Genomic DNA, 25,557 nt, shown 5'->3' on the forward strand with positions numbered 1-25,557 from the left:
GGGTGCTGGGAATTGAACTCAGGACCTCTGGAAGAGCAGTCGGTGTTCTTAACCTCTGAGCCATCTCTCCAGCCCGCAATTTCTTAACTGTAATCCCCTGTAAAATTAAAACTGCTGCACATAAAAAAATAAGTAGTTGCGGTGTGCACACCTTAATCAGCATCGGAGCAAGCAGGATCTCTGCGAGTGAGACAGCTGACTACATAGTTCAGAAAAAAAAAAAAAATTTCAAAAAAAAAAAAAAAAAAAGTAGTGGAACCCAGGCTGTCTGTCTACTTTAAAGCTGAATATTAAAAATAATTTAAGTATAACTCCAGAGAAGCCAGTGTAACTCCCACTAAGGGGAAGAAAGGAAGAAATCTGACATCCAGGAGCACCTCCTGTGTGCAGATCATTCTATTATGAGCTTTTCTATAAGATATTGGTTGGTCCTTACATCTGAAATGTGGGCAGATGGTTCATTTGGCAAAGTGGAACACAAGCCTGGCTTTCCAGCACCCATGTTAAAAAGAAGCAGGTAGGCAGTCTGGCTGGGTGCTGTGATCCGTTCCTGTAATCCCAGTGCAGGGGAGGCAGAGACAAGAGGGTCCCAGGGACTTGTTGGCCAGCCAGTCTAGCCAGTCAGCGAGTTTCAGGCTCCGTGAGAGACTCTGTCTCAAAAATAAGCTGGAGAGTGACTGAGGAAGACATCTTTGGGCTCCATATGCATGCATTTGTGTGTGCGCACACACACATACACACACACACACACACACACACACACACACACACGCACGCGCGCGCGCGCGCAAAACAAAACACAAGGCAAGAGTTAATGTATGTTAGAAGCCGGGAGAGAACTGTCTGGAAGGGTGTCCTGGAGCGTCTCTGGGCTGTGGGAATGTGGCTTCTGTACTTGGTTGCCCGTTACCACATGTTCACTTGTGAACACTCTTCAGGCTGTGCGCTGATGATCTGTAAGTTCTCTGGACTGTACACTACGGTGAAAATTTGCCTCAGTAAAGATGGTACAAAGGTAGTTGACATTTGGGGGATGGCTTGTGGCCATTTCACTCGGCCCGGTTCAGTTGGAGCACTCTACATAGCACACAGAGCTACCGTACAGGAGTCTTGCTTCCCCAAACTTGTACTGACGCCTCCTTGTTCCTCTCTCCTGAGCTGACGTTCTCCTTCCAGCCTCCTCCCCTCCACCCCGCTTTCTGAACACAGGGTTTTCCTAGCGCTCTACACTAAGTTACATTCCAGACACTGGTTTGTTTGTTTGTTTTTAAGAATTATTGTTTTTAATTGTGTGTGCGTGTACATGAATGTTTGTCTGTCTGTCTGTATGTTCACCATGTGTATGCAGGGTCTGAGGAGGTCAGAAGAGGGCATCTGATCCTCTGGAATCGAAGTTATTCATGGTTGATGGCTGGCATGTGGGCACTAGGAGCCCAACCCAGGTCTTCTGCACTCTTAACTGCTGAGCCGTCTCCAGCCCTGCAGCCACTGGTTTTGAGAATATCTTGCTATAACCTGGACTGACCTCAAACTGGAGATTGTCCTACCGCTGCCTCCCAAGAGCTGGGTGACAAGCATGCACCATCATGATGGCTTCCTGTCTGCAGTTTGGTAGCTTTCTGCTCATGGGAACCTGGTGTGCCCTGATGCGGAGACCCTGTGTTAGCCTCTTGTGATAATGCTCCCTCCCTGTCCCTGTGCTGGAGATCACAGGGACAGCACCATGCCATCTGGCCACTTTGTTTCTGTTTGTCTGTCTGTATTGTCCCTGCTTTGTCCCTAACTCTTCAGCGTTTTGAAGCATAAGTGGAGGAACTCAGGGCATTTGTCCTGTATGAGTAACATTTCTCATGGCATTAATCAGCTGTTCAGGAATTGTGTCTTTAAAAAAGCCATTTCCTGTCGTCCTGTCCTGTCTGGAGGGAGCTGAATTAGCTGTGTGCTTGTCTCACCTGGAAAGCCGGCAACAGCAGCAGCCACTGAGCCCGCTGTTCTAGCTGCTCAGCATTCTTAATCCATTGAACTTGGAACTTTAGGCGGCTTCCTTTTGCCAAGTCTCAGCAAGTATCGTTTGGCCATCAGGAGCTGCAGGTGAACTGTGGCTGCAGCTGTTTTCCTCTAGTCAGTCAGGCATGGGGGCATCTGCCCCTTCCCCGCGCCCTAGCTCACTGTTTCTCTCAATGGTTGTTCCCTGCAGAGGAGCGTGCTGCAGCTGCTGCACTCCAAGAGCGAGGCTGTGCGCCAGTACATGGCCAGGCTCATCAATGCCCTGGCATCCCTGGCTGAAGGTGAGGTGACATCTTCCCTCCGGGCAGAACAGCCCGGCAAAGCCACGGGCATCCCTGTGAAATCAGTGTTTCCCAGGCTTGCTTAAAGTAGCCCAGGTCTCCTCATTTTATTTCTGTTCTTCTAACATCTCTTGTGAAAATTAGTTCTTAAGATAATTGCCCAAGTTTCTATCAGAGCAAATTTTCTTGCCTTTGGAGTTGATTTTACAATATGTAAGATTTTGTAACTCTCATTTAAACTGTTTTTAACTGCATAAGAGGAAATACCTTCTCTGTAATCCCTGCTTGCCAAAGTCAGTCTGGTGACACAAGTGGGGCCTGTCCCAGCGAGCGCTGCACCACCCCTCCCGGCGTTAAAGAACTTGGAAACCTCAGAAATAATCGACATTGTAACGGAATAAAAGTCAGCTTTACAAAGGACCATTATCAGGGCAGGTGAAACAGCTCAGTTAGTAAAAGCTCTTGTGTATGCCTGACAACCTGAGTTTGATCCCTAGAACCCACTAACAGGTCAGATGTGGATCCCAGCATTGGTGGAAGGAAAGACCTGACCATTGAAAAGTGTCCTCTAACCTACATGTATATGCATTGGCACCCACAGTCACCAAGTACATCTCACGCACACCGCACACACCCAGGATAGGTTCCTTACAGTCTTATTTGTTTGAGGTTTTGTTGTTGTTTTGTTCTTTAATCATTGTTGAAACTAGGTCCTTCTGTGTAGCCCAGGCTGACCTTGTCCTCACAGGACCTGCCTTTGCTTCCAGGCCTGGGGTTGTGCACCACCACACCCAGCCCCACTTGAGGTGTTTTTAATGTGAATAAAAAGAGTTTTCAGGTTATAATACATGATATTCAACATGTTCATTTAATTCATTATTCCATTCATTTGCAAACACTTATTATAAGCCAGTGTGTGCACTGAGAACCATTCATCTCAAATTAGTGTCAGTGCAGAGATCTACAGAGATTTACTTGTGAAGGTGTCCCAGACGGGGCCCCACCTCCATCGGGCTCTGAGCATGTCCGTGAGGAACAGGAGAGCGTGGCCGAAGCAGTGCTTGGCTACCTCCCTTGCAAAGGTCCGGGGGCCACAGTGTAGTTCTGTTCCTCTTTTTCCCTTGTAGGTCCTTCAGGTCCAGGATGCCACAGACTGTGGTGGTGGCTCATGTTCAGGCTTACAGGAAGAAAGGCTTTCTATTGGTCAGACCATTGCTTGAGAAGACTTCTGTGTTTAGACAGCGTCCCCCTATGTAGGTACTAGCCTGGCCATGAACTTGCAATCCCCCTGCTGTGGCTCCCCTAGTACTGAGATTACAGGCATGTACCACCACATATGGCTCAGAAAAAGTACATTTTAACAATTTCTTCTAGAACTTTCTAGTGTATCCTGTGCATATCTTTACTAGAAAGTGGCCTTAGTGCACACTAGATTAATTCTTTACATCTTTCTCATTTTCATCTCTGGCACATCGTAGGTCGACTCTACCTAGCCCAGAACACAAAGGTACTCCGGATGCTGGAGGGAAGGCTGAAGGAGGAAGACAAGGATGTCATCACTCGTGAGAATGTCCTTGGGGCCTTACAGAAGTTCAGCCTCAGGTCAGTCTCTGCCTGTGAGTTCAGGCTGGTGTGTGTGTGTGTGTGTGTGTGTGTGTGTGTGTGTGTGTGTGTGTGTTGTGTGTTTGAGAACCACCACTTACTTACTTTCTCCTGGATTCTCATGGCATCCTAGGATATAAATGGTATCTTTCTGTTAACACTTATGAGAAGTTAGATGACTTTCCATGGTAGAGCTATGTAGCTAGAGTTTTCCTGCCTGGCCCACAGTCAGGACAAATCTTTGTCACCCGCCAGTCCCACAGCCGCTCAGACCCAACCAAGTAAACACAGAGACTTATATTGCTTAAAAACTGTATGGCCATGGCAGGCTTCTTGCTAACTGTTCTTATATGTTATATTAATCCATTTCCATAAATCTATACCTTGCCACGTGGCTCGTGGCTTACTGGCATCTTTACATGCGACTTGTCCTGGCAGCGGCTGGCAGTGACTCCTTCTGCCTTCCTGTTCTTTCTTTTCTCCTCACTGTTAGTCCCGCCTATACTTCCTGCCTAGCCACTGGCCAATCAGTGTTTTATTTATTGACCAATCAGAGCAACACATGTGCCATACAGACCATCCCACAGCAGAGCTAGAAACTCCTCTCTAAGCTCTGCTGTTCAAGGCTGCTGGGGATGGAGGAAGACAGTACAGTGAGTGCAGCATTGCCTTCCCTACCTGGTATCCGGTTAGTGCCAACCAGGTGCTTGGTGTAAGGATAAACACACAGAGTCAAGTTGCTCCCATTAGTTCTGTGGGAGCCTTGCTCCTTGTGCACCTCCCAGGAGCCCACCCACAGTCCTCGAAGTGCTACATTAGAACTTAAAAGCCTTGTTTTGTTTTGTTTTTAAGTATTTCTTTTTAAATTTATGTTATGTGTATGAGGGTTTTGCCTGCATGTATGTTTGTGTACCATGCACATGCCTGGTGCCCCTGGAGGTCAAGAGAGTGTTGTATCTCTGGAACTGGAGTTACAGATGACTGTGAGCTGCCATGTAGTTGCTGGGAACTGGACCAGAGTCCTCGGAAAGAGCAGCAGGTGCTCTTAACCACTGAGCCATCTATCCAGCCCTTCATGTTCTTTTTGAACCAGATCTAGTGTCTTCTTAGAGAACTTTTTACAAACAAACAACAGCTTAGCTGGGTATGGTAGCACAGGCCTTTAATCTCAGCAATTGGGAGGCAGAGGCAGGTAGAGCTCTAATGAGTTCAAGGCCAGCCTGGTCTACATAGTGAGCCCCAGCCAACCAAGGCTACATAGTGGAACCTTGTTTCTAAAAAAAAAAAAAAAAAAAAAAAAAAAAAAAAAAAAAAAAAAAAAAAAAAAAAACTTTCATTTTATACATATGAGTGTTTTGCCTATATGTATGTATGTACAGCATGTATGTAACACATGTTAGCTGTCAGAAGAGGGCTCTGATCCCCTGGAACAGGGGTTACACATATGGTTCTGAGCTATATGTGGGCGCTGAGAAATGAACCTAGGTCCTCTGCAAAAGCAACAAGTACTTTCAACAGCTGAGTATCTCTCCAGTCCCAGAGGTCACCGTCATAATTGGACAAGTCTGGTTTTCACAAATGTGCAGAGTTCTGCAGCCATCACAACCTGAGAGTAGAACCTATTTCCCATTTATTTGTTTGTTTGTATGTGTGACTATGGAGGCAAGAGGACGATTCGTAGGGATTGGTTCTCTCCTTCCACCGTGTGGGTCCTAGGGATCAAACTCGGGCCATCAGGCTTGGCTGCAGGCCCTTACCCACTAATCATTTTACCAGTCCTAATTTTAGAGCATTTCTATGTCGATAGAAAAAAGTCCACACTAATTGTTGCCAACCTTCATTCCATCCCAGCCCTAGACAGCATCCCATATCTCTTCTGTAGCTCCATCTTGTGCATGTCCAGCGCATGGAATCATGTAAGATGAGCCCCTCCAAATTGATTTTTTTTCAGAGTAATATTTCTGTGGCCTCTTGCCTGGGTCAAGTAAGCCAAAGCTATTAATGATATTTACGTGCTTGAAGTAGAAGTCTGCTAGCTTTAGCTATTGAAAAGGAGACTTTCAAGTGGGAGGCCCTTCTTACTGCTCAATCATTCTTTAAAGTATTGGTCCTTAAAAATTTCAAAAGAAGTTTTGTTGTCCTAGTTGAATGGGCTGAAGGGTGTTCCCCAGAGTCTGTCTTTCATAGCTCCATTGATCCCCATTTGCACCGTGGTACTCTTCCATGGAAAGTCCCTTGCCAGTTAATTCAGCTGATAAGGTTGTTTCCTCTTAGGCGCCCACTGCAGACTGCGATGATTCGTGACGGCCTCATCTTCTGGCTGATCGACCTTCTGAAGGAGCCCGACTGCCTGTCTGACTACACACTGGAGTACTCTGTGGCTTTGCTCATGAACCTCTGCCTTCGAAGTGCAGGTGTTACAGCCCTCCCGCCCTCCACACATGCACACACCCAGATACACATGCACACACCCGGATACACATGCACACACCCAGATACACATGCACACACCCGGATACACATGCACACACCCGGATACACATGCACACACCCGGATACACATGCACACACCCAGATACACATGCACACACCCAGATACACATGCACACACCCAGATACACATGCACACACCCAGATACACATGCACACACCCGGATACACATGCACACACCCAGATACACATGCACACACCCGGATACACATGCACACACCCAGATACACATGCACACACCCAGATACACATGCACACACCAGATACACATGCACACACCAGACACACATGCACACACCCGGATACACATGCACACACCCAGATACACATGCACACACCCAGATACACATGCCCTGGCATGGAGCATGGCTGGGCAGAGAGCTGCCCACACATCTCATTCCCACTAGCCCAGTAAGGCTTCCTTTTTTCTCCCTTATGGAGAACTTAGGAGAGGGGTGAGTAAAGTGATTCTAGCTAGGCATGAAGCTATCCAGCCCTTAAAACCAAAATACCGTGTTACCCTTGGAAAGAATCTGTGTGCAGTTTCGTGTTTATACGGTGCCCTCTGAGGAGCGGGGCAAAGCCAGTCACATTTCTGTCAGCTTTGTTGCACTTTTCAAAGGTAGGAAGTTAAGAGTTATGATCACTGCCACTGAGGACAGAGAGGTGTGTTCCCAGCATCCTCTGGGGTGAAGTTGGCGGCAGGAGCGGAGACATTAAGTCATGCTGTCTGCTCGGTGTTCTCCATCTCACAAGGGCACCGAAAGCTGCTTCTTACCTTTTGGGAGTGTAGTTCAGTGGATAGAATGCTTGTCTGGCTTGTGTAAAGCCCTAGTTCCCTCCCCAGTACGTGTAAACTAGGCATGGTGGTGCATGCCTGTAATTCCAGCACTCAGAAGGTGGAGACAGGATTGCAAGTTCAAGGTCACCCTTGGTTATACTTACTGCAAATTGGAGGCTGACTTGGGCTGACCTTGTCTCAAAAGCCAAAGCAAAATCCCTCAAAACAAACAGCAAATGCTTACCCACTCAACAGAGATGGGAGTTTCAGCTTCTGTACACACATCAGCCTTTCAGACACTCTGTCACGCGCAGTATGCGATGCCTTAGAAGAGGCCCTCACTCGCTGGGCTGTCTCCATCCCCTAGGGTCTGTGAGGAAGGTAGGTGAGAAGTCTGCTGGCTCAGCCGCTTGCCCACTCTCCCCCATCTGCAGAGCTTCATGCTCCCCACGAGTGTCTGTTCCCTGAGTAAGACTGCTGCTCAGTCTTCTGCTCTGGTCCCTGTGTGAGCCAGCTCCCACTGCTTTTCACCCCCCCTTTCCTGTCGTCAGCTTGGTCGTGTGTTAGGTGACACAGAGTCCATATAGCACATTAGACTTGGACTGTTGTCACGGCCAACCATAAGTTCTTATTTATGTGCGTCACTTTTTGCCTTTTTGGCAGGTGCTAATAATGTGTGTATATATATATAATTTGTTTGTTTGTTTGAGATCGGGGCTCTCTATGTAGTCCTAGCTATCCTGTAGACCAGGCTGGCCTTGAGCTCACAGAGACCCTCCTGTCTCTGCCTCCCTGAATTATAAGCATGTGCCACCAAGCCCACCAGCATAATAATCCATTTTTAAAAGGAGAAGAGTGAGGCTCAGAGTGACTGACTAGCTCGTCACACAGCTCCCTTGACCTGACTGTTTTCCTTCCCTTGCTTCCCGCAGGAAAGAACACGTGTGCCAAAGTGGCGGGACTCGTGCTGAGAGTCCTTTCAGACCTCCTTGGCCATGAGAACCACGAGGTACTCAGCGGAGCTGCTTGCCCTGGGGTGGATTGGGGAACTGTACTGGTGACCTGGGTGCTTGTGACCTCAAAGGCAAGGGGCTGGCTTTGGGCAGTTGCTGTATTCAACATACATTCCTTCCTGTATTTGAGGGTTCTCTCTGTGTGTGTGTGCGTGCAAGTGCAATGGTGTGTGTGTTGACTTGTGTGTGAGTGCACATGTGTGTGGATGTCCGTGAAAGCCTGAATTTGATACTGGGTGTCTTCCTTCATTGCTCTCCACTTTATTTACAAGGCAAGATCACGAGAGCATGGACCCCCGAGCTCTCCTGTTCTGCTAGCCTGGCTAGCCAGCTTGCCTCCCAAGTGCTGGGATTATGGGTGCCACCACGCCTGCCCTGCTTTTACGTGGGTTCTAGGGATCTGAACTCAGGCCATTCTGCCTGTAAAGCAAGCGTCTGTTAAGACTCCCCAACCCGTCCTCTAACCATGTTCGTAAGGAACTTTGCATCTCGTATAGTCTCAAACATCTTCCTCCTCACTTTCTGGTGCCCTGCCCCCACTGATCCAGCCAGGTCCTTGTCCCTCCTCACTTTCTGGTGTCACCTATCAGTCCTGGGTTCATCCCCTGACATTAACACTCCTCCTGTCTCCTCTACCCTTTAATGTCAGTCTGTGGACGCGTGTGCCCTTAAGTATCTTTGGCGCTGTGTTTGTGTGGACTTACTTTGCATAAAAGATACTCCAACCTAGAGCTCATCAGTTGATGATTGTCCTCTGGCATTTGGTGACATTTCTCTGTTGTTTCATGGGTCTCAGTGCCGCAGTATCCCGGCTTTCACTGTGTCCTGGCACACACCTTATTTCTCACGGGCAGGCCTGTGATGGTCGCAGCTCTGCTGATACAGTTGTCCTATGGTAAACACACACACTGAGCTGCCATGGGACATGTGGCCCTTGTGGCTGCCAGCTCACAGCATATACAGGGATCAAGTTGCCCTCCAGAATGACCCCATTACCACACAGCTGGTGTTACTTTATAAGTTTCCTAGCCATTTTAAAATATGATAAGTTAACAAAATCGTGGGTACAGGTGATTCATCTCTTACAAATATTTTTCCAGAAATAATAGCATCTTACAGAAGTCCAGCCTGGCCAAAACTCTCTCCATATCCCCAGCTGGCCTCAAACTTGCAATTCCCTTCCCTCAGCCTCCAGAGTACTGGGCTGATGGCAACACTCTGCCCCTGCACTGGAGCTCAACCCAAATTAGACATGTGTCAACACAGGACATCTTTCAGCAGGCATGATTGGCAGGACCTTTGGATCAAGAAGAGCATTAGGTTGCCCTGCATCTGTTCCCATTTCAAGCGGGCAGCTCTGGTCTGGTTCTTTTCATGGACAGCTACATTCTCCTACAGCAGCACTGCCTCACTGACATTAGGTGGCTGTTAGAGTTCACGCTGGGCCTTCTATATTTCAAAGCCAGCAAGTTTTTCACAACTTCAGTCCTGGCTCATGGCTCCCTGAGTCTCTTCTTCATTATGTTCAGTGCAGGCAGGTGAGCGCTGCAGGAGCCACAGTCTTTCTGAGACTTAATGGATGCAAATGCCTTAGCCCAGAGGAGTAGGTTCTCCTCGTCAGCGGGCACCAGTGCCTTTGCTTAAAAGCAATAGAACCTTGTCCAGCAGGCGCAAAGCCATGCCTTCAATCCCCAGGGCCTCATAAACCAGGCACCCTAGGACTTGGGAGGTAGAGGAAGGAGAGTCAGAAGGTCAAGCTCATCATCAGCTCCATAACAAATTGAAGCATGCCTGTCTCAAAAAGAAAAGGTACAGCTGGGCGGTAGTGCACGCCTTTAATCCCAGCACTCGGGAGACAGAGGCAGGTGGATCTCTGTGAGTTCGAGGCCAGCCTGGTCTACAAAGTGAGTTCCAGGACAGGCTCCAAAAGCTATACAGAGAAACCCTGTCTTAAAAAACAAACAGAAAACAAAAAAAACAAACAAAAACCTTGTTTAAAAAAAAAAAAAAGTACTTACTTAAATGCACACGTGTATTCTGGAAAAGTGGGGGTGCAGCAGACAAAAGTTGCCCCTGTGTATCCTGTGTTAGATAACCCTGGTCTTGAAAGATGAGACCCAGGGTCATCAGGAAAAAGATGCTTGTACTTGTGTGCACATTAGTATTTTGGGGGTATGGAGAAAGTGGTTCCTGTCAAATTGAATAGGCAAGAAGGCTCAGCTGCATGGTAGTTGGATCACAGGGCAAACTTCAGAAGTGGGGTCTAGTTTAGAGACAGTGTATCCTCAGTTATGACAGTGACATCTGAGCAAGGACAGAAGCAGCAGATGAGTGTCCTGGCACGGGCGTGTGGGTTCACGCGGGTCCGTGGAATGAAGACTCAGGCATCTTAAGAATGAATCTAGCCTTTCATGGCTGTAGGGGGGTCCAGCCTGGAAGGACTGAAGCACTATCCCCTCACCTAGGGCAGTTTTATTTCTCTCCAATACAGTTTAGCCAGTTAATTTCCATGTGCTCAAAACAACCTGAAAGGGACTCCCAACAATACAATGCCAAGTGCAAATTCCTCGATTTGTCAGGTACCAGGTTTTCCGGGTTTCCTGAACCAAGTTTTGCATAGACCTTTGTATCCTTGGGAAACTTCTGAGACAAGATTCACTTAGAGGGCAGCAAGGGAAACAAAAGATGTCTGCTAAACAAAAGACGGTTTGGGGCCAGGTGCTGCTCTCTGGAGCCAGGCCAGGTGCAGCTCAGCAGGAATGCCACCACAGGGAAGCAAGGGCCAGAGAGGAAATATTGGGAATAAATAGCAGAATCCATGGTGACTCCCAAGTTTCTGATCTGGGTGACCAGGATGCTAGAAAATACACTAGTTAAGCAGTGACATGTGACAGGAAGCAGGTTGAGAGTGGGCGGTGAATGTGCATTCTGGGTTCTGGAAACAGAGACACCAGCTCTCCCTTAGCTAGACTCTTCCTGAGTCTGGCATCTGGTAATTGAGTTGTTAGTATTTGAAAACTTGCAAATAAATAACTGGTCTTTTTTCTCCCCTTAAAGATACAGCCATATGTGAATGGAGCCCTGTACAGCATCCTTTCCATCCCGTCCATTCGGGAGGAGGCCAGAGCCATGGTAAGAGGATGTGCCAAGCTGGCCGTGTGGTTCACAACCTCGGTACTTGGGAGGCTGAGGCAGGAAGATCTCTGCAAGTTTGAGAACAGCCTAAACTACATAGTGAGTTTGAGGCCAGTCTGTCGTCTCTCACACACACACACACACACACACACACACACACACACACACACACACATACACACAGCCCTGAGCAGTTCCAAGGCTCCTCCCAGCACCATAAGTCAGAACTGTGGTGAGAAGGCTATCTCTACTCCCTCCAGGGCAGGCCTTCACATGGCTTACAGACTCCCTAAAACTATATATAAAAGATAGATTTGCGGTTTTCTCAAGGGAGAATCTGTTGTTTCTATCAGAATCTCACAAAGATCCCTACATTGTAAATGGTAAAGAACTACGGTGTTGGGAGGATTCTAGCAGGCTTATTTTTGCAATGTTGGAGGTGTTTCTGGGCAGTTTATAAAGCTGCTTGGCATCTCAATTGCTGGTAAATAGAGTTTTACTTACTTTGTTTACATTTGGGCTTATATTTGAAGTACAACAACAACAACGGCTGTGTGATTAGTGTCTTATTTGAGAGGACAGTTGTTTCTAAAGCTGGTTAGCCAGCAAAACCACTAAAGCTTTGGCCTTTTTCCTGATGCTGTGTGAAACCAGAGTACCTGTGTACATACTCAGTTCTGTGGTGAAGGGATTAAATGTGTTTCCATGCTCAGAACACAGGAGACCACAAGAACATTCCACCCTATGGTTCTGTTTTTTTAAGAGAATTACTAAATCTTCTAGTTGTCACCAGTTAAACAAGACATGACTCAGTTTAGAACTGAATACACCCAACAATGGAACTTAACTGCCTTCAGTATTAAAACTAACTAGTATTTAGGGGTGGCAAGATGTCTCAGTGGGTAAAGGCACCTGCCACCAAGCTGAATTCTACCCCAGAACCAGAATGGTAGAAGAGAATTAATTCCTGGGAGTTGTTCTCTGACTTCCACACACACACCGTGGTATTCTCTGCTCTTTCTGTGCCGGGACAGGGGCTTCCTCCTAGTCAGCCTCTCAGAGGTCCCTGAAGTTGGACTGACTGTGTTGTGTCCATTTTCTTGCTCATGACTTTGAAGTAGACTTCTCTACCTAGAGTCACATGGCCGGGGGTGAAAGGGTGATAAATGGCACTGGCTACTGTGTGGAAAGGTCACGACAGAACACAGTATTAGATTTAGAGCTTTATTAGGAGTGAGAGGGGTGGGGGAGAAGAGCCAGGCCTGGGAAAGAGCACGTGTGGAGGGCAGAGAAAAAGATGGTAGGGGAGAGGCAGAGAGAGGTCCGGGTCTGTGTCCAGCTTTTTAAGGGCTCCCGGTGTAGAACGACACCACGCATGCGCTGATTGCTGACCACGCTGCATATAGTCACCAGCGCACACTGATGATGTAAGACGCAAGACCCTTAGCCTAACTCCTGAACCGCGCATGTGTGGTCATGTAGCTGGAGTGAGGGCAGAATTCTAACATTCCAGACTTTTTGCTTACTATAAAAAAGCGAGGGAACAGGAATAGGGGCGTCGTTTCTCCCAGAAAAACTGCTTCCCGCTGACCTGGTGGGCGTCGGTTGGCTCTTGTTGGGTATAGGGAAGGGAGCTTCTGAAGTAGACAGGTGTCTTGGGATGATGGGCTGTCTGTTGTCTGCTGCCCTGAAGTTGTCAATCCTTTCTGGCTCAGAACTCTTTGGCTGACAGGATACTGGTGAGATAGAATAAGCTTAGGAAAAAAGAATCATTATTATTTTTATTTTCTTTGGAGTGTTCTCTGACCAGGGGAGTTTCTGTTTGGCACTTATCTGAAGTAGATCCGACCTGTCCAGATGGATTTAAGCTGGTTTCTGGAGCTTGGGAAAAATTTTGAACATGTTAAGAAGCAGCTGTCAGTCAGAGTTCCAAACCAGAAAGGACAGACAACTTCAGGGCAGCGGAACACAGACAGTTCACCATCCCAGGACGTCAGAAACTCCCTTCCCTATCCTCCCCAAGAGCCAACTGACACCCACCAAGTCAGCGGGAAGCAGTTTTTCTGGGAGAAATGATGCCCCTATTCCTATTCCCTTGCTTTTTTATAATAAGCAAAAAGTCTGGAATGTTAGAATTCTGCCCTCACTCCAGCTACATGACCACACATGCACATGCATCTTATGTCATCAGTGTGCGCTGGTGACTATGTGCACATGCGTGGTGTAGCTCGGTACCGGGAGCCCTTAAAAGAGCTGGACGTAGACCCCGCTCTCTGCTCTCCACCCCCATCTTTCTCTCTGCTCTCCACACGTGTTCCTTGCCAGGCCTGGTTCTCTCGTACCCCACCCCCTCTTCCTCCTAATAAAGCTCTCTGTGACGAGGCAGTCGTGGCCCGTGACTTTTCCACACGGTAACCAGTGCTGCCACCAGCACCATTTATCGTCCTTTCAAGGGGCACCTGTACTTTCTTCCAGAGCTTTCCACACCTGTGCTGCAGTATCACACCAGAAATTAAAACTACTCTCCCTCCCCCTCCCTCTCTCCCTCTCCTCCTTCTCCTCCTCCCCCCTCCCCCTCCTCCTCTCCCCCCTCCTTCCTCTCTCTCTCTCCCCCTTTCCCAGGGATGAAACTAAGGAGGCTTAGTGTCTGAGCAAGCACTCTGCCACTAAGTCTCCTCCCAGCACTAACGCCATCTTTAGTCCAGTGAGAAGCCTGGCCATAGTGGATTCTTGCCTCTCACTGTAGTGCTGTTGCCTCTGTTGGGACAAGCTGAGCATCCCTCATACAAGAATTCAGACTACAGGGGCAGAGAGATGGCTCAGCAGTTAGGAGCACCTGCCACTCTTCTTGAGGATCCAAGTTCAGTTCCCATCACACACAGTGGGCAGCTCGTGCCCACCTCTAACTCCAATGTTCTCTTCTGGCCTCTGAGGACACCTGCACACGTGTGGCTGGCATGAGTGCATGCACATACTCGTATGTGCACATACACATAAAAATGAAATCTTTAAAACATATTTGTTATCTTAAATGTATGCATTTGAGAATCAATGATGAGCATATTCATTAACAAATTCCAATTAAAAAAAGTACAGAATCTGAAATGCTCCAGAATCAGAAACTTTTTGAGCACTGACATGAAGCCACAGATGGAAAGTTCTCACCATGAAACTTTCATTCACAAAACTGTTGCAAATGTTGTTATAGCCAGGTCAGGTAGTGCATGGTCCTAGCACTCAGTAGACAGAAGCAGGAGGATCATGAGCTTGAGGCCAGTGTGGGCTATACAGTGAGACTGTCTCAAAAATAACAACAGGGTGTGTGTGTGTGTGTGTGTGTGTGTGTGTGTGTGTGTGTGTGTTACTATGTAATATAGGTATACTATGTAAAATTATCTTGAGGCTACATATAAAAGGTGTGTGAAACTGTGAAATATAAGTGAATTTTCATTAGACCCGGGTTCCATCCCTAAGATGTCTTATTATGTATATGCAGATATTCCAGAATCTAAAAGATGCAGACCTTTCTGATCCAAGCATTTCCACCAAGGTTGACTCGGCTTTGTTTTCACTGTTTTCTGTAATGATAGCTGAGCTGAGTTCCTCCTTCCTTTCTGCGTGGCACGCTGTGTGCTCGGAGACACCCAAGTGGCTAACGATGAGGCCCTCTTACCCCACCTCATCTGTGCAGGTTGATCTGAAGTGCCAGGCTATTGCTTTTAAGATGATATACCAGGGTTTGTTGTTTATTTTTGCCAGCAGGGTCTCACTCTAACCCAGGGAGGCCGGTGCCCTTGGTCCTCCTGCCTTGGCCTCCTGAATGCTAGGATTACAGGCGTGTGCCGCCACGCCCAGCAGAATACTGTTAGTTTTTATGCCTACTCATTTCTATAATTTAGATTAAACATTACCTACATATGTGGTTTTAAAAAAAATATGTGGAAATTTTCATTGGAGTATTTGCTGTGAAGAAAGTGTTCAAACAATCCTCCTAACTACAGAGGGATTGAGCTGTTTGTTTTCCACGTGCTTAACTAAGCCGGACACGTAAGAATGAGAGTCAATTAGACTAAAATGATCTATAAAGATGTGGGCAGATAATCCTCACAGGATTGCCTCTGGGAGAAAAGAGTTTGAATGAGTTCTTTGTCTCTGGCTATTCCTAAGCTGCTCAGTAACCATTGTGGTTATTGGCATGTTGAGGTTGCGCTCATGACTGTCTCCTAATAATAGTCCCCTAACTCACTCTTGTGGGGATGGGAGTGGGGAAGAGTCCACTGTGTGAGACAGAGACAGAACGTTTAGCCTTTCTGGCAGACAAGAACTAAGGCAGACTGTGGTCGGTGGCTGTGGGACAAGCCCAGATACCTGTCGGGCCCACAGTGTCTCAGTCCTCTGGGACAGCCCTTGGTTCTTCTCACTGTACCCACCTCATTTACTCAGGGCCTCAGCTGCAGTCTCACCTGGGCCACAAGTCCCGCCCAGACCCAGCAGGGCCGTTTCTCCACTCACTAAGCTCCCCCTTGAGCATCCACTGCACTAGATACCGTTTCTTAGGTATAACTTGCAAAAATGGGGTGCTCAGATCTTACATACAGTTACATACAGGCCTTACCTTTTGAGAGACACAGACATCTACAGAAGTAGTACCAATGATCTATCTTATCATTGGTTGAGAAGTTGAGTGATTCAAGTAAGGTAGAGTTGGGACCTAATTCCGGAGCCGAGATCACATTCCAAACTCACCGTGATCAGAGCTAAGTTCTGATCTACATTCTGTAGAGCTAGTACTTCTAGACTAGCCTGTTTAGAAGGAGAACACAACTGAGCATGATGGCGCACGCCTCTAATCCTAGCACTCAGGAGGCAGAGGCAGGAAGATCTTTGTGAGATTGAGACCAGCCTGGTCTGTTTATATAGTGAGTTCCAGACCAGCAGGACTACATAGTGAGACCTTTCTTGAAAGAAATAAATAAGTTAATTAATGAAATTGAAAAATAAAACACGGAGCACACTGGCTCATATCACCACAAACTCAAGGGCATGTGTTAGGCAGTGGATGATGGCGGTTTGTCTGCCGGTGAGCCAGCCTCTCTGGACGACAGTCCCTCTGTTTTGGGTTCTCTCTTAGACATGTTTCCCCTCTTGGTGCCGAGAAAACCTTGATTGGTCCAGCAGAGCACATGCACCCACTCCAGTTCTTCAAGGACAGAGGAGGGAGGGCCTAGTCCTCTGACTGTTAGCATCTTCTCTCCAAGTTTGCTTTGGTTCTCCTAGGTGGAGAGGGCAGTTGTAGTGTCACTGGGCTGCAGTGGCACAGTGTGACAGCTGTCATTTGTAGGGTTTCTCTTTCAGTTTTATGTGTATGGACGTTTCACCTGCACGTATGTGTGTGTACTTGCACACTTGGTGCCCAGGGCAGCCAGAAGAAGGTGTCAGATGCCCTGGAACTAGAGTTCTAGACAGTTGTGAGCTGCCATGTGGGTGCTGGCAATCAAACCTGGGTCCTCGGTGAAGTCAGTATCACTTTTAACCGTCTAGCCATCTCTCCAGCCCCGTCGTTCTTTCTTTAAAATTTTAATGAGGCTGGACCTGGTGGTGGCCTACGCCTTTAATCCCAGCACTTGGGAGACAGAGGCAGGCGGATCTCTTTAAAGTTTAAAGCTAGCCTGGACTATATAATGAGTTTCAGGCTAGCCAGGGCTACATTGTAAGACCTTGTCTCTGAACGCCAAAGATGTAGTTAATGTATTTGGAAGGCGGGACGGCATGCGCACAAAGAGGCGTCAGTGGACGACTTCCCACCGTGCTTTGCGGCCATGTCCGTCTGGTGTCTGCTGCTTCCTGCGCACTCCAGCCTGCCTTACCATCCTGCTTCTACCTGCTGTCTCACGTAGGAGGGCCGGGATTACAGATGTGCACTGGCACATCTGGCTTTTTATGTGGGCTCTGGGGTCGTACTCAGGTCACCAGGCTTGTTTAGCCGGTGCTTTTACCGGCCAGGCCATCTCCCTGGCCTCTCTGTCATTCATTCTTTTGATGGAGTAAGAATTACAGTTGTTTGAAAAAGCCTCTATTTCTTCAAAACATGTGGTTCAGCTTTTCAAAGATCATAAATGACCCTTAGGGAAAACGTGGGAAAGAAGTCACTCCCCAAACTGTGTGTCTCCCACACTAAAGGCATTAGTGGACATGTACCGTGCGTGCTGGGTACAGGCATACAGTGCAAGCTCACGGTCTTTTCAGTTTGTTCTAAGTGTATTATCATGTTATAATTAAATTGAGATAGTCAACCAAGAAGAAAACAATTTCACTGTGAATTTTAAAATGAATGTTTAAGGGCTGGAGAGATGGCTCAGTGGTTAAGAGCACTGGCTGCTCTTCCAGAGGTCCTGAGTTCAATTCCCAGCAACCATATGGTGGCTCACTACCATCTACAATGAGATCTGTTGCCCTTTTCTGGCCTGCAGGTAAACATGCAAGCAGAACACTGTATACACAATAAATAAATAAATCTTTAAAAAAAATAAAATAAATAAAATGAATGTTTAATACCAAGCAGATAATTTAATTTTAAATAGCCTTTCCCCAAAAGAAGAAAAAAAATAACCTTTTGGCTGGGATGAAACTACCTACCCCACTGAAAGAAGTCTCCCTGTCTCAACGTTGGCTGTCTCTTCACTGCCCTAGGGAATGGAGGATATCCTGCGCTGCTTCATCAAAGAAGGCAGTGCCGAAATGATCCGCCAGATAGAGTTCATCATCAAGCAGCTGAATTCCGGTCAGTTTCCTGCCAGATCTCTGTCTTATCTTTTGAATTGGTCACACGTGTCAAAAGGTGCATAGGCTTTCTCAAGTTCATGGTGCCTGATGTCATTCAGGAGGCTTTTGAGTCAGATGTGGTGGTGCACATCTGTGATCCCAGCACTAGAGAAGCTGAGGCAGGAGGATCATGATGAGTTCAAGGTCAGCTTAGACTACATAGTAAGATACCATCTCAAAACATAAAAAAGAAGTCTCCAAAGAAAGTAGGGGGCCAAGTCAATACATGAAAGTTCAGCCAAGGGCTCGAGTGTGACTCAGTAGGACGGTGTATGCTTGACCTACAGAAGGCCCTGGGTTCCATATCCACTATCTCGCACGCACGCACATGCACACGCACACACCGCAAAGGGGATGTGAGAGCCAGGCAGAGAGCTCTATCACTAAAGTGCTTGCTGTGCCAGTGTAAGGACCTGAGTGTGAACACCAGCACCCGTGTAAGAAAGCCAGGCGTGGTGACACGCGCTTGTGATCCTAGAAGTGGAGAGCTGGAAACAGGCAGAGCCCTGAGGCTCACTGGCCAGCCAGCCTAGCCTGGGTCCCAGAGAGAGACAGTGTCTCAACAAACAAGATGGACAGCTCCTGTGGAATGGCATGAAGGGTTGACCCCTGGTCTCCACATTCACACACACACACAAACGTGTGTGTGCACCCTTCCCATAAGTTTAGCCAGGTAGTCAAGGTCAGATTGTCCATATTAACACCTCTTATCACAGTAGAGATCTCTTATCACACTAGAGCTGTGTGGTCAACAAAAGGGAGGTCAGAGCAATTCCCGAAACCTTCTTTTCACTTGTAAGATCTCTTTACGAGCCCCTCCTGTCCCCTCTTAAATCCTGTCCCACTGATAAGGGCAACGTTCCCAGGTCCTACGGCCAGTAAGTGAAACAGATGCCATGTAGAAAATGCCACCATGTCACCATTCCAGAAAATGTGCAGGGGCCACCTGGCAGCAGGGAGGAGGCGGCATGGTCCCCTTCTTTCCAGCCTCCTCCAATGCCATGATACACATCTGGCAAGAGAAGCAGAGAAGCCTTGTGTGAGGGGTAGGGAAGCCCCTTTCTCTGTCTGTGGACTCTTGATACAGGGGCCCTGATGCTGCCAGCATCAAGGACCAAGTTCTCGCCTATCTCCTGCCTTCCCTGGCACCAGCAATACAAGTGCACAGTTCTATTCAGCACACAACACAAAAGGGAAATGCCTACACGTAGCCACTCAGGGCTCCCAGTCCGGGCTGTGTCAATGCTTACTAACAAAATCATAGTCCTGAAGGAGGGGAAGCTCTGACATCCTCAGGCCGTCCCAGCAAGGTGGGGAAGCTCTGACATCCTCAGGTTGGCCCAGCAAGGTGGGGAAGCTCTGACATCCTCAGGTTGGCCCAGCAAGGTGGGGAAGCTCTGACATCCTCAGGTTGGCCCAGCAAGGTGGAGCACTGAGAATCCTAACGGAAAATTTCAGCCTGGCACAGAAACGTGCAGACTGTGCAGCCAACAACAGCAGGGAGGTTTTTCCCCTGGCTGAGGCCCAGGCCACAGCTCCAGCTGTCCGTGAGGGTCGCCAGTGGATACTAGCTCGTCCTAGAGAAAGGAGGTCAGCCAATATACCGGGCAGGAGCAAGGCAGAGCAGGACCCCAACTTCAGGTTGTGCTAGTTACCAAGGGAGTGCCCTTGTAAGGCATGCACCAGCTCAGGAGCAGTGAGGACACGATTGTCCCAGGAGGAGAACTGAGGCCTGTAGGGACTCCAGCTCATAGGCCTGGAGGGTTCTGGCTAATAAGGATGTCTGAGCCAACAAGTTAAGAGATGATAGGGTTGAGGATTGGGAACTGGACTGGGGAGTCAGAGTGTCTAACTGCAGGGCCTTAACATGTGCAAACAAAAGGGTCTGTAATTGGTGACGTAGCGGTAGTGCCTCTTTGAAAGGCATTTCCTCCTCGTGGACAGGGGTGTGCTGTCCACCAGCAGAGAGAGTCAGATGATTAAAGCACTGTCTGGACAGCCAGCATGGAGACCATGGTGCAGGTCAGGCGGAGACCATGGTGCAGGTCAGGCAGGGGCAGCTGTGTAAGACCCAGTGAAGGGACAAGCTTCTGAGTCCTGCTGGCTCTGGACCGGGAGAGGCAGCATCGACCTTCCCTTGGAATAAGGAGGTGTCTGCATGGCTGCTTGCTTCATGTGGTTTGTCTGTCTGCCCGCTTCTCGGTGGTCGGCAGTCTCTTCAAGTGTGGTCTTAGTTCCCTCTTCCTCCCATTTCTTTCTTCTCCCAGGCTTTCTTGACCTTCATGTCTGGCTTTCAAGGAATAAAAATCTAATGAAGAAGATGTAGTAGGGGCATAGGGAGAAGTTAGTTAAGTCCTCTGCCTTCAGGGAGTTCTGATCCAGAAGAGTGGGTGGGAAAAGATCTCCTAGGGTTCTCTCAAGGAACAGAACCAATGGAAAGTGTGTGTGTGTGTGTGTGTGTGTGTGTGTGTGTGTGTGTGTGTGTGTGTGTGTGTGCGTGTGTTACAAAAGAAGATTTGTTAGCTTGGCTTGCGCAGTTGGAGGCGATGTTGTCCTGCAGTGATTGTCCACTTGCTATAGAAGCAGAGAACCTGGGAGTTGCCCAGTCCAAGAATCTGGAATCCTGCTCAGAACAAGACGACCCCAACCCAAGGCTAAAAGCCTGGAAGCTTCCTGGAGCTGTTGCTGGGAGTCCACACCGAAAGGCTGAAGAGGCTAGAGCAGCCACAGACACCTTTGCTCTAGAAGAATGGAGTTTGCACACAAGGCTGGCTTTCACTCACTCTGACCCTGCCTGCGTCCCCAGCCTATTGAATGGGGTCACCATGTTCAGGGCAGGTCCTCCCACTCAGTTCTGTCTTAACTGCCAATCATGTCAGTGTCCTTGTCAGTCACTTTGTGTTGCTGTGGTGAGCTACCTGATGGAAGCATGTGAGGAGGGAGGGTCTCTTGGCTCGTAGTGTGAAGGGCCAGTCCATGACAGCAGCAGGAGCTTGAGGGAGCTGCCCGTTGAGTCTGCAGCCGGAGTGCTGAGTTGAAGGCTGGAGAGGAGGGCTGGTGCTCAGCCCACTTTCTCTTTCTTCTGTGTAGCCCTAGCTGTCCGCTCTGTAGCCCAGGCTGGCCTTGAACTCACAGAGATCCACCTGCCTCTGCCTCCTGGGTGCTGGGATTAAAGGTGTGCGCCACCATACCCAGTTCGCTTTCTCTTTTTCACTCTCTCTTTTTCTTTTTCGGCCTGTGAAATAAGACTGCCCACATTTCAAGCGTCGCCTCCCCGCTTACCCTGTCCAGGAACTCCCTCCCAGACCTGCCCGGAGGTTTGTTTCTATGGTGGTGCTAACTTTCATCAGCGAGACAGTCAAGATTAACCCTCAGTCTTAAGAGCCACACCCAGAAGTTAGCTTTACTAATCGAAGCAGCATCCCTTAGTGCAGTCGGGTTGGCAGTCAACCCTCCCAGGGGTCTTCCTGGCAAGGCGGTAGCCATCCACCCACTTGGAATTGGGGTTTCCCACAAGGGCCAGTGCTGTTGGGAGTCGAGACACGATGCTGAGGGACAGAGGAGCCCACTTTCTCTTTCTCTTTCTTCTGCACTGAAGGCTCCTTGGAGGAGTCACTCAGATGTTGTCTGCTTGTACCTGGTCCAGACCCTTAGTTCCGGTGTGCTGTAAAACCCTCCCAGCTCTTCCCTTCCCTCCTTTCCCAGGCCCCAAGGAAGTGAGCAGCATGGTCCCCGTTTGTCAGGTGAGGAAATGGCTCCCTCTCTGATGCCGAGGACCGTGGACTTGTGCGTCTGTGTACGCTGTAACGATGAGTCTCAGCCTTCAAGAACTTGGGAGCTGCTAACACCCCTGGCCCCACCCTGTGGAAAAGTCGTGGGTGTTATAGCATAGACCATAGACCGGTCACTTTAGGCTTGTCGACGCTAAGAGACCAGATGAGGCAGCTTGGAAGAAATCAAGCTGTGCCCTCCCACCCCCAACAAAGAACTGACAGCCTTGGTGGGAAAGGCAAGCCCAGTCCCACTCCCTTGCGGCTGGCTGCGTGGTAAATTTATGCTTCTGCCTAGTGCTAATGCCCCTGTTCCCCTTTGCTTGCAGGCTAGGCCATAAATCACATGATGTGGCACTTCCTGCCAGCCCTTCCCCTCCCCCAGAAGCTCTGAATCAGAAACCCTCCTTGTTCAGGGGATTTTGAAAGTTCTTCCCTTCAGGCCCAGTCCGGCTGTGCATGGCAGCAGTCTCTCCCCAGTTGTGAAGGGAGGGCTCTTCTCTCCCTTCAGGACCCCATCATGGCATCTCTAGTATAAGCGCTCTCTCTCCTAATCTCCTTCTCCAAGGCCTGGTCAATCCCCTTATGGTCAGCCGGTCTCTGCATGTCCATCTCTCCCCTCCCAGCCCCCACAATGCTCATCTGAAGGGTAACCTCAGGTCAGCTCCTTTCCCAGACCTACGGCCTCGAGGCAGAGCAAAGGGCTTAGGGGTGGAACGGCAGCAGGTTCCTCGTGCCTCTGCTCCATGCCTGGCACAGGACTGATGATGGACACAGCTGTCATGAGGAATGAATGAAAGACTTCCTGTGGCAGACACTGATGGACCCCTAGAGTAAGCACTAGTTCATTTTCCTGTCCTGCAGTTCTCCAGTTTTGTGTTCGTGAGAGTAAGGAGAAATATGTTCTGATAAAAACAGTGTGTTTGAAGTTGCTAAGAACGATAGCAAACTGTGACTGCAGCAGTGTGGTTAGCGACGGCCGAGAGTCAGTGGGTGTAGTGAGTGATGGGGGCGCCCAGCGCTGCTCACGGGTCACGCTCAGAAGCCGTCAGGCAGGTGTTGGGCTTGTGGTCAGCAGCATGGCTCTCGGTACGATGCTCACTGGTGCACTGGTTGACAGTCAGTGACCGAGGCCAAGCCTTATGCTTTCTCTGATGATTTTTTTTTTTTTTTAGAAGATTTACTGGATGGTGTTCTTGAATCCGATGATGATGAAGATGAAGATGATGAAGTAAGTTGAAGGCTCTTGGGACAACACAGAAAGCTCTGCCATACTCCTCAGTGTCCCTCTGTGTCTCGAATACCTAGGCAGAAGTGGAGTCTCCTTCCCTGTGCCTTCCCTTGCAGTTCTGGGGTTAGTGGAGACTCGGTGTGGGGTGGTTCTATACCCTCACATGAGGTCTCATGTGGCTACCCTCATCCTCCACAACCTCTCTCCAGGTGGCTGGCATCTTCCAGTGCTCCAACCTGGACTTGGGTGGGTCAGAAGCTGGGCTCCCAGAGGGAAGGAGCCAAAGTTCCCATCCTCTCTGAGCTCCGAAGTCTCAGGACAGAACTCCTGTGGTGTTTGACTCGACATCCACCTAAGCCCAGTTCAGACTGGGGTGTGGACCAGACCCCACGACACCTGCATACCTCACAGGTGTGCAGCGCACCTCCTCCAGCTTCTAGGAGAAGGTGAAAAACAAGAGTTCTTCTCTGTGAGTTTTTGCTCTGAAGGGCTGTGAGCCCTTGCCTGTCTCCTTGGCTCATGAGATGCTCTGGACAAGGGGTCCTGGTTTGGCTTGGAGCTGGCAGAACCAACCACTTTACCGCCCTATTTTCATTCTTTTGGTGTAGATTGCTGGCTGTGACAAATCTGGCCCCTGGTCCTCAGGGTTTTGGTGAGTTGTTATAGAGGACAGTAACTTAGAGGCTCCAGGTGGCAACTGAGATGATAAACTTCTGTGTGGCTTTCCCTTCAGACCTGGAAAGGACAGACATGTTATCCTATCATTTTTGTGGTGACAACATGACTTTTCTTCGTTCTGTGCATGGGGAGCAGTTAGTACAGATATGAACACTAAGAGCGTCTTCTCTTTGGGGAGCATCTGCCCCATACATGGATGTGGGAAGATGGATTTGTAGTCTTGGTTCTGCTCTGTCAGTTTAAAGAGTGTTTGGTAAAAGCCAAATTTGTGTTCCCCAGAGGCATCAGTGAGGCCATGGTTAATTTAGGATCTTCCCCAACAGCCCCGTTCCCTGCCTGCCATTACTTTTCTGGGCTGCAGGTGGCGCCAGTGGACACTCTTGCTTCTGCCTGATGGGGCAAGGGAGCCCCAGATCTAGCCACCATCCTCTCCATAGGGGACAGAGACCAGCCCTGTCACAAGGAAAGCTGCTGTGGTAAAAAGTGGCTTAGCAGAGTCAGCTGACTTTCTGTAAAGGGGAAGGTTGGCAGTGTGGTCAACCTGGGAAGGCCACATGGTCTCAGTTTGACCACCCAATTCTGCCTTTAACACGCAGTGGCTGTTGGGAGACCTGCTGTATTCCCTGAAAACTATTTGTTGACACTAAAAGTTAGAAGACTATATAATTTTCATGTCGTTTAATTTTTTCAAGTATTTAAAAGCATAAAATTCATTCTTCTCTGGAGACTAAACAAACGTAGGCACCTGCAATCAAGGCTGTTGCTGCCTCCCTAGGGTAGAGCCCGGCCGCTGGCACCCGCTGGCACCCGCAGTAAGGCACTGCCTTTGTGCTTGAATAGTTCTGAGTTAGGCATTTCATCCCATTAACCTTCTGTCACCTTATCCAAAAAAGGCTCCTCTCAAGTTCCGCTCTTCTTCTTCCTGTGTCATCTGTGGGGACTTTGGGGTTTCTCTGGTTTTTTGATGATTTGTTTTATATTGTTTGGAGACCAGAGTCTTATGCTGTAGCCAAGGCTGGCCTTGATCTTGTCTCCTCTTGCCTCGGCTTCCCAAGTGCTAGAATGGTCACCATGCTTGGTTTGTTCAATTGTTTTAACACTGATCCTTTCGTTTTCTACTAGAATAGGATTCGTTTGGTCCAAGGGTGCTGGTTAATCATGGGTACTCAGCTTGTGTACATTCCCCTGGTCAGGCAGTGCGGCAGTCAGCTACACACACACACATGGACTGAGTTCTCTGCTGCTTCTCCACAGCGGTGTCTCCAGTCAGGCCTTCCACTGCTGTGACAGATGGAAGTCAGATGCAACCTGTGGAGGAGAGGGCTCATCTGGTTCATGCTTCCACATCACAGTGCGTGATCAAGGATGTGAGGGTAGGAACTCTAAGCAGGATTCTGGAGGCAGGAGCTGATGCAGAAGCCATGGAGGAGTGCTGCTTACTGGCTTGCTCCTCGTGGCTTGCTTAGTTTGTTTTTTATCCAGTCTGGGACCACCTGCCCAGAGACAGCACCACTCACATTGGGCTGACCCTTCCACTTCAGTCACCAATCAAAAAAACTGTTCCAGACTTGCCTGCAGGCCAAGCTGAGGGAAGCATCTTCCCAGCTGAGGCTCCTTTTTGAAGATAACTCTAGTTGGTGTCAAGTTGACGAAAACTAACCAGGGCTAAGGGTGGATTTGAAAACATTTGTCACAGTCACTAGGCTTCTCAGAAGTTTCCTAAAAGAGGTTTTGTAGGAACAGGGT

The 25,557-nt window shown here is 48.7% G+C and overlaps 1 protein-coding gene across 5 annotated transcripts in view; it reads left to right on the forward strand.

Annotated features, from left to right (window-relative positions):
- Armc9 (armadillo repeat containing 9) overlaps positions 1-25,557 on the forward strand; it is a 136,744-nt gene that overhangs the window by 45,727 nt on the left and 65,460 nt on the right. For all 5 annotated transcript variants that reach the window (XM_028876222.2, XM_037210043.1, XM_028876225.2 and 2 more), the window contains exons 13-19: positions 2,198-2,288; positions 3,767-3,890; positions 6,165-6,304; positions 8,095-8,171; positions 11,233-11,307; positions 18,001-18,091; positions 23,078-23,133. In XM_028876222.2, coding sequence (XP_028732055.1) covers positions 2,198-2,288; positions 3,767-3,890; positions 6,165-6,304; positions 8,095-8,171; positions 11,233-11,307; positions 18,001-18,091; positions 23,078-23,133 — 654 coding nt within the window. The remainder of the gene's footprint in view (positions 1-2,197; positions 2,289-3,766; positions 3,891-6,164; positions 6,305-8,094; positions 8,172-11,232; positions 11,308-18,000; positions 18,092-23,077; positions 23,134-25,557) is intronic.

Source organism: Peromyscus leucopus, chromosome 13 (assembly GCF_004664715.2).
Source record: "Peromyscus leucopus breed LL Stock chromosome 13, UCI_PerLeu_2.1, whole genome shotgun sequence".
Taxonomy (NCBI): Eukaryota; Metazoa; Chordata; class Mammalia; order Rodentia; family Cricetidae; genus Peromyscus; species Peromyscus leucopus.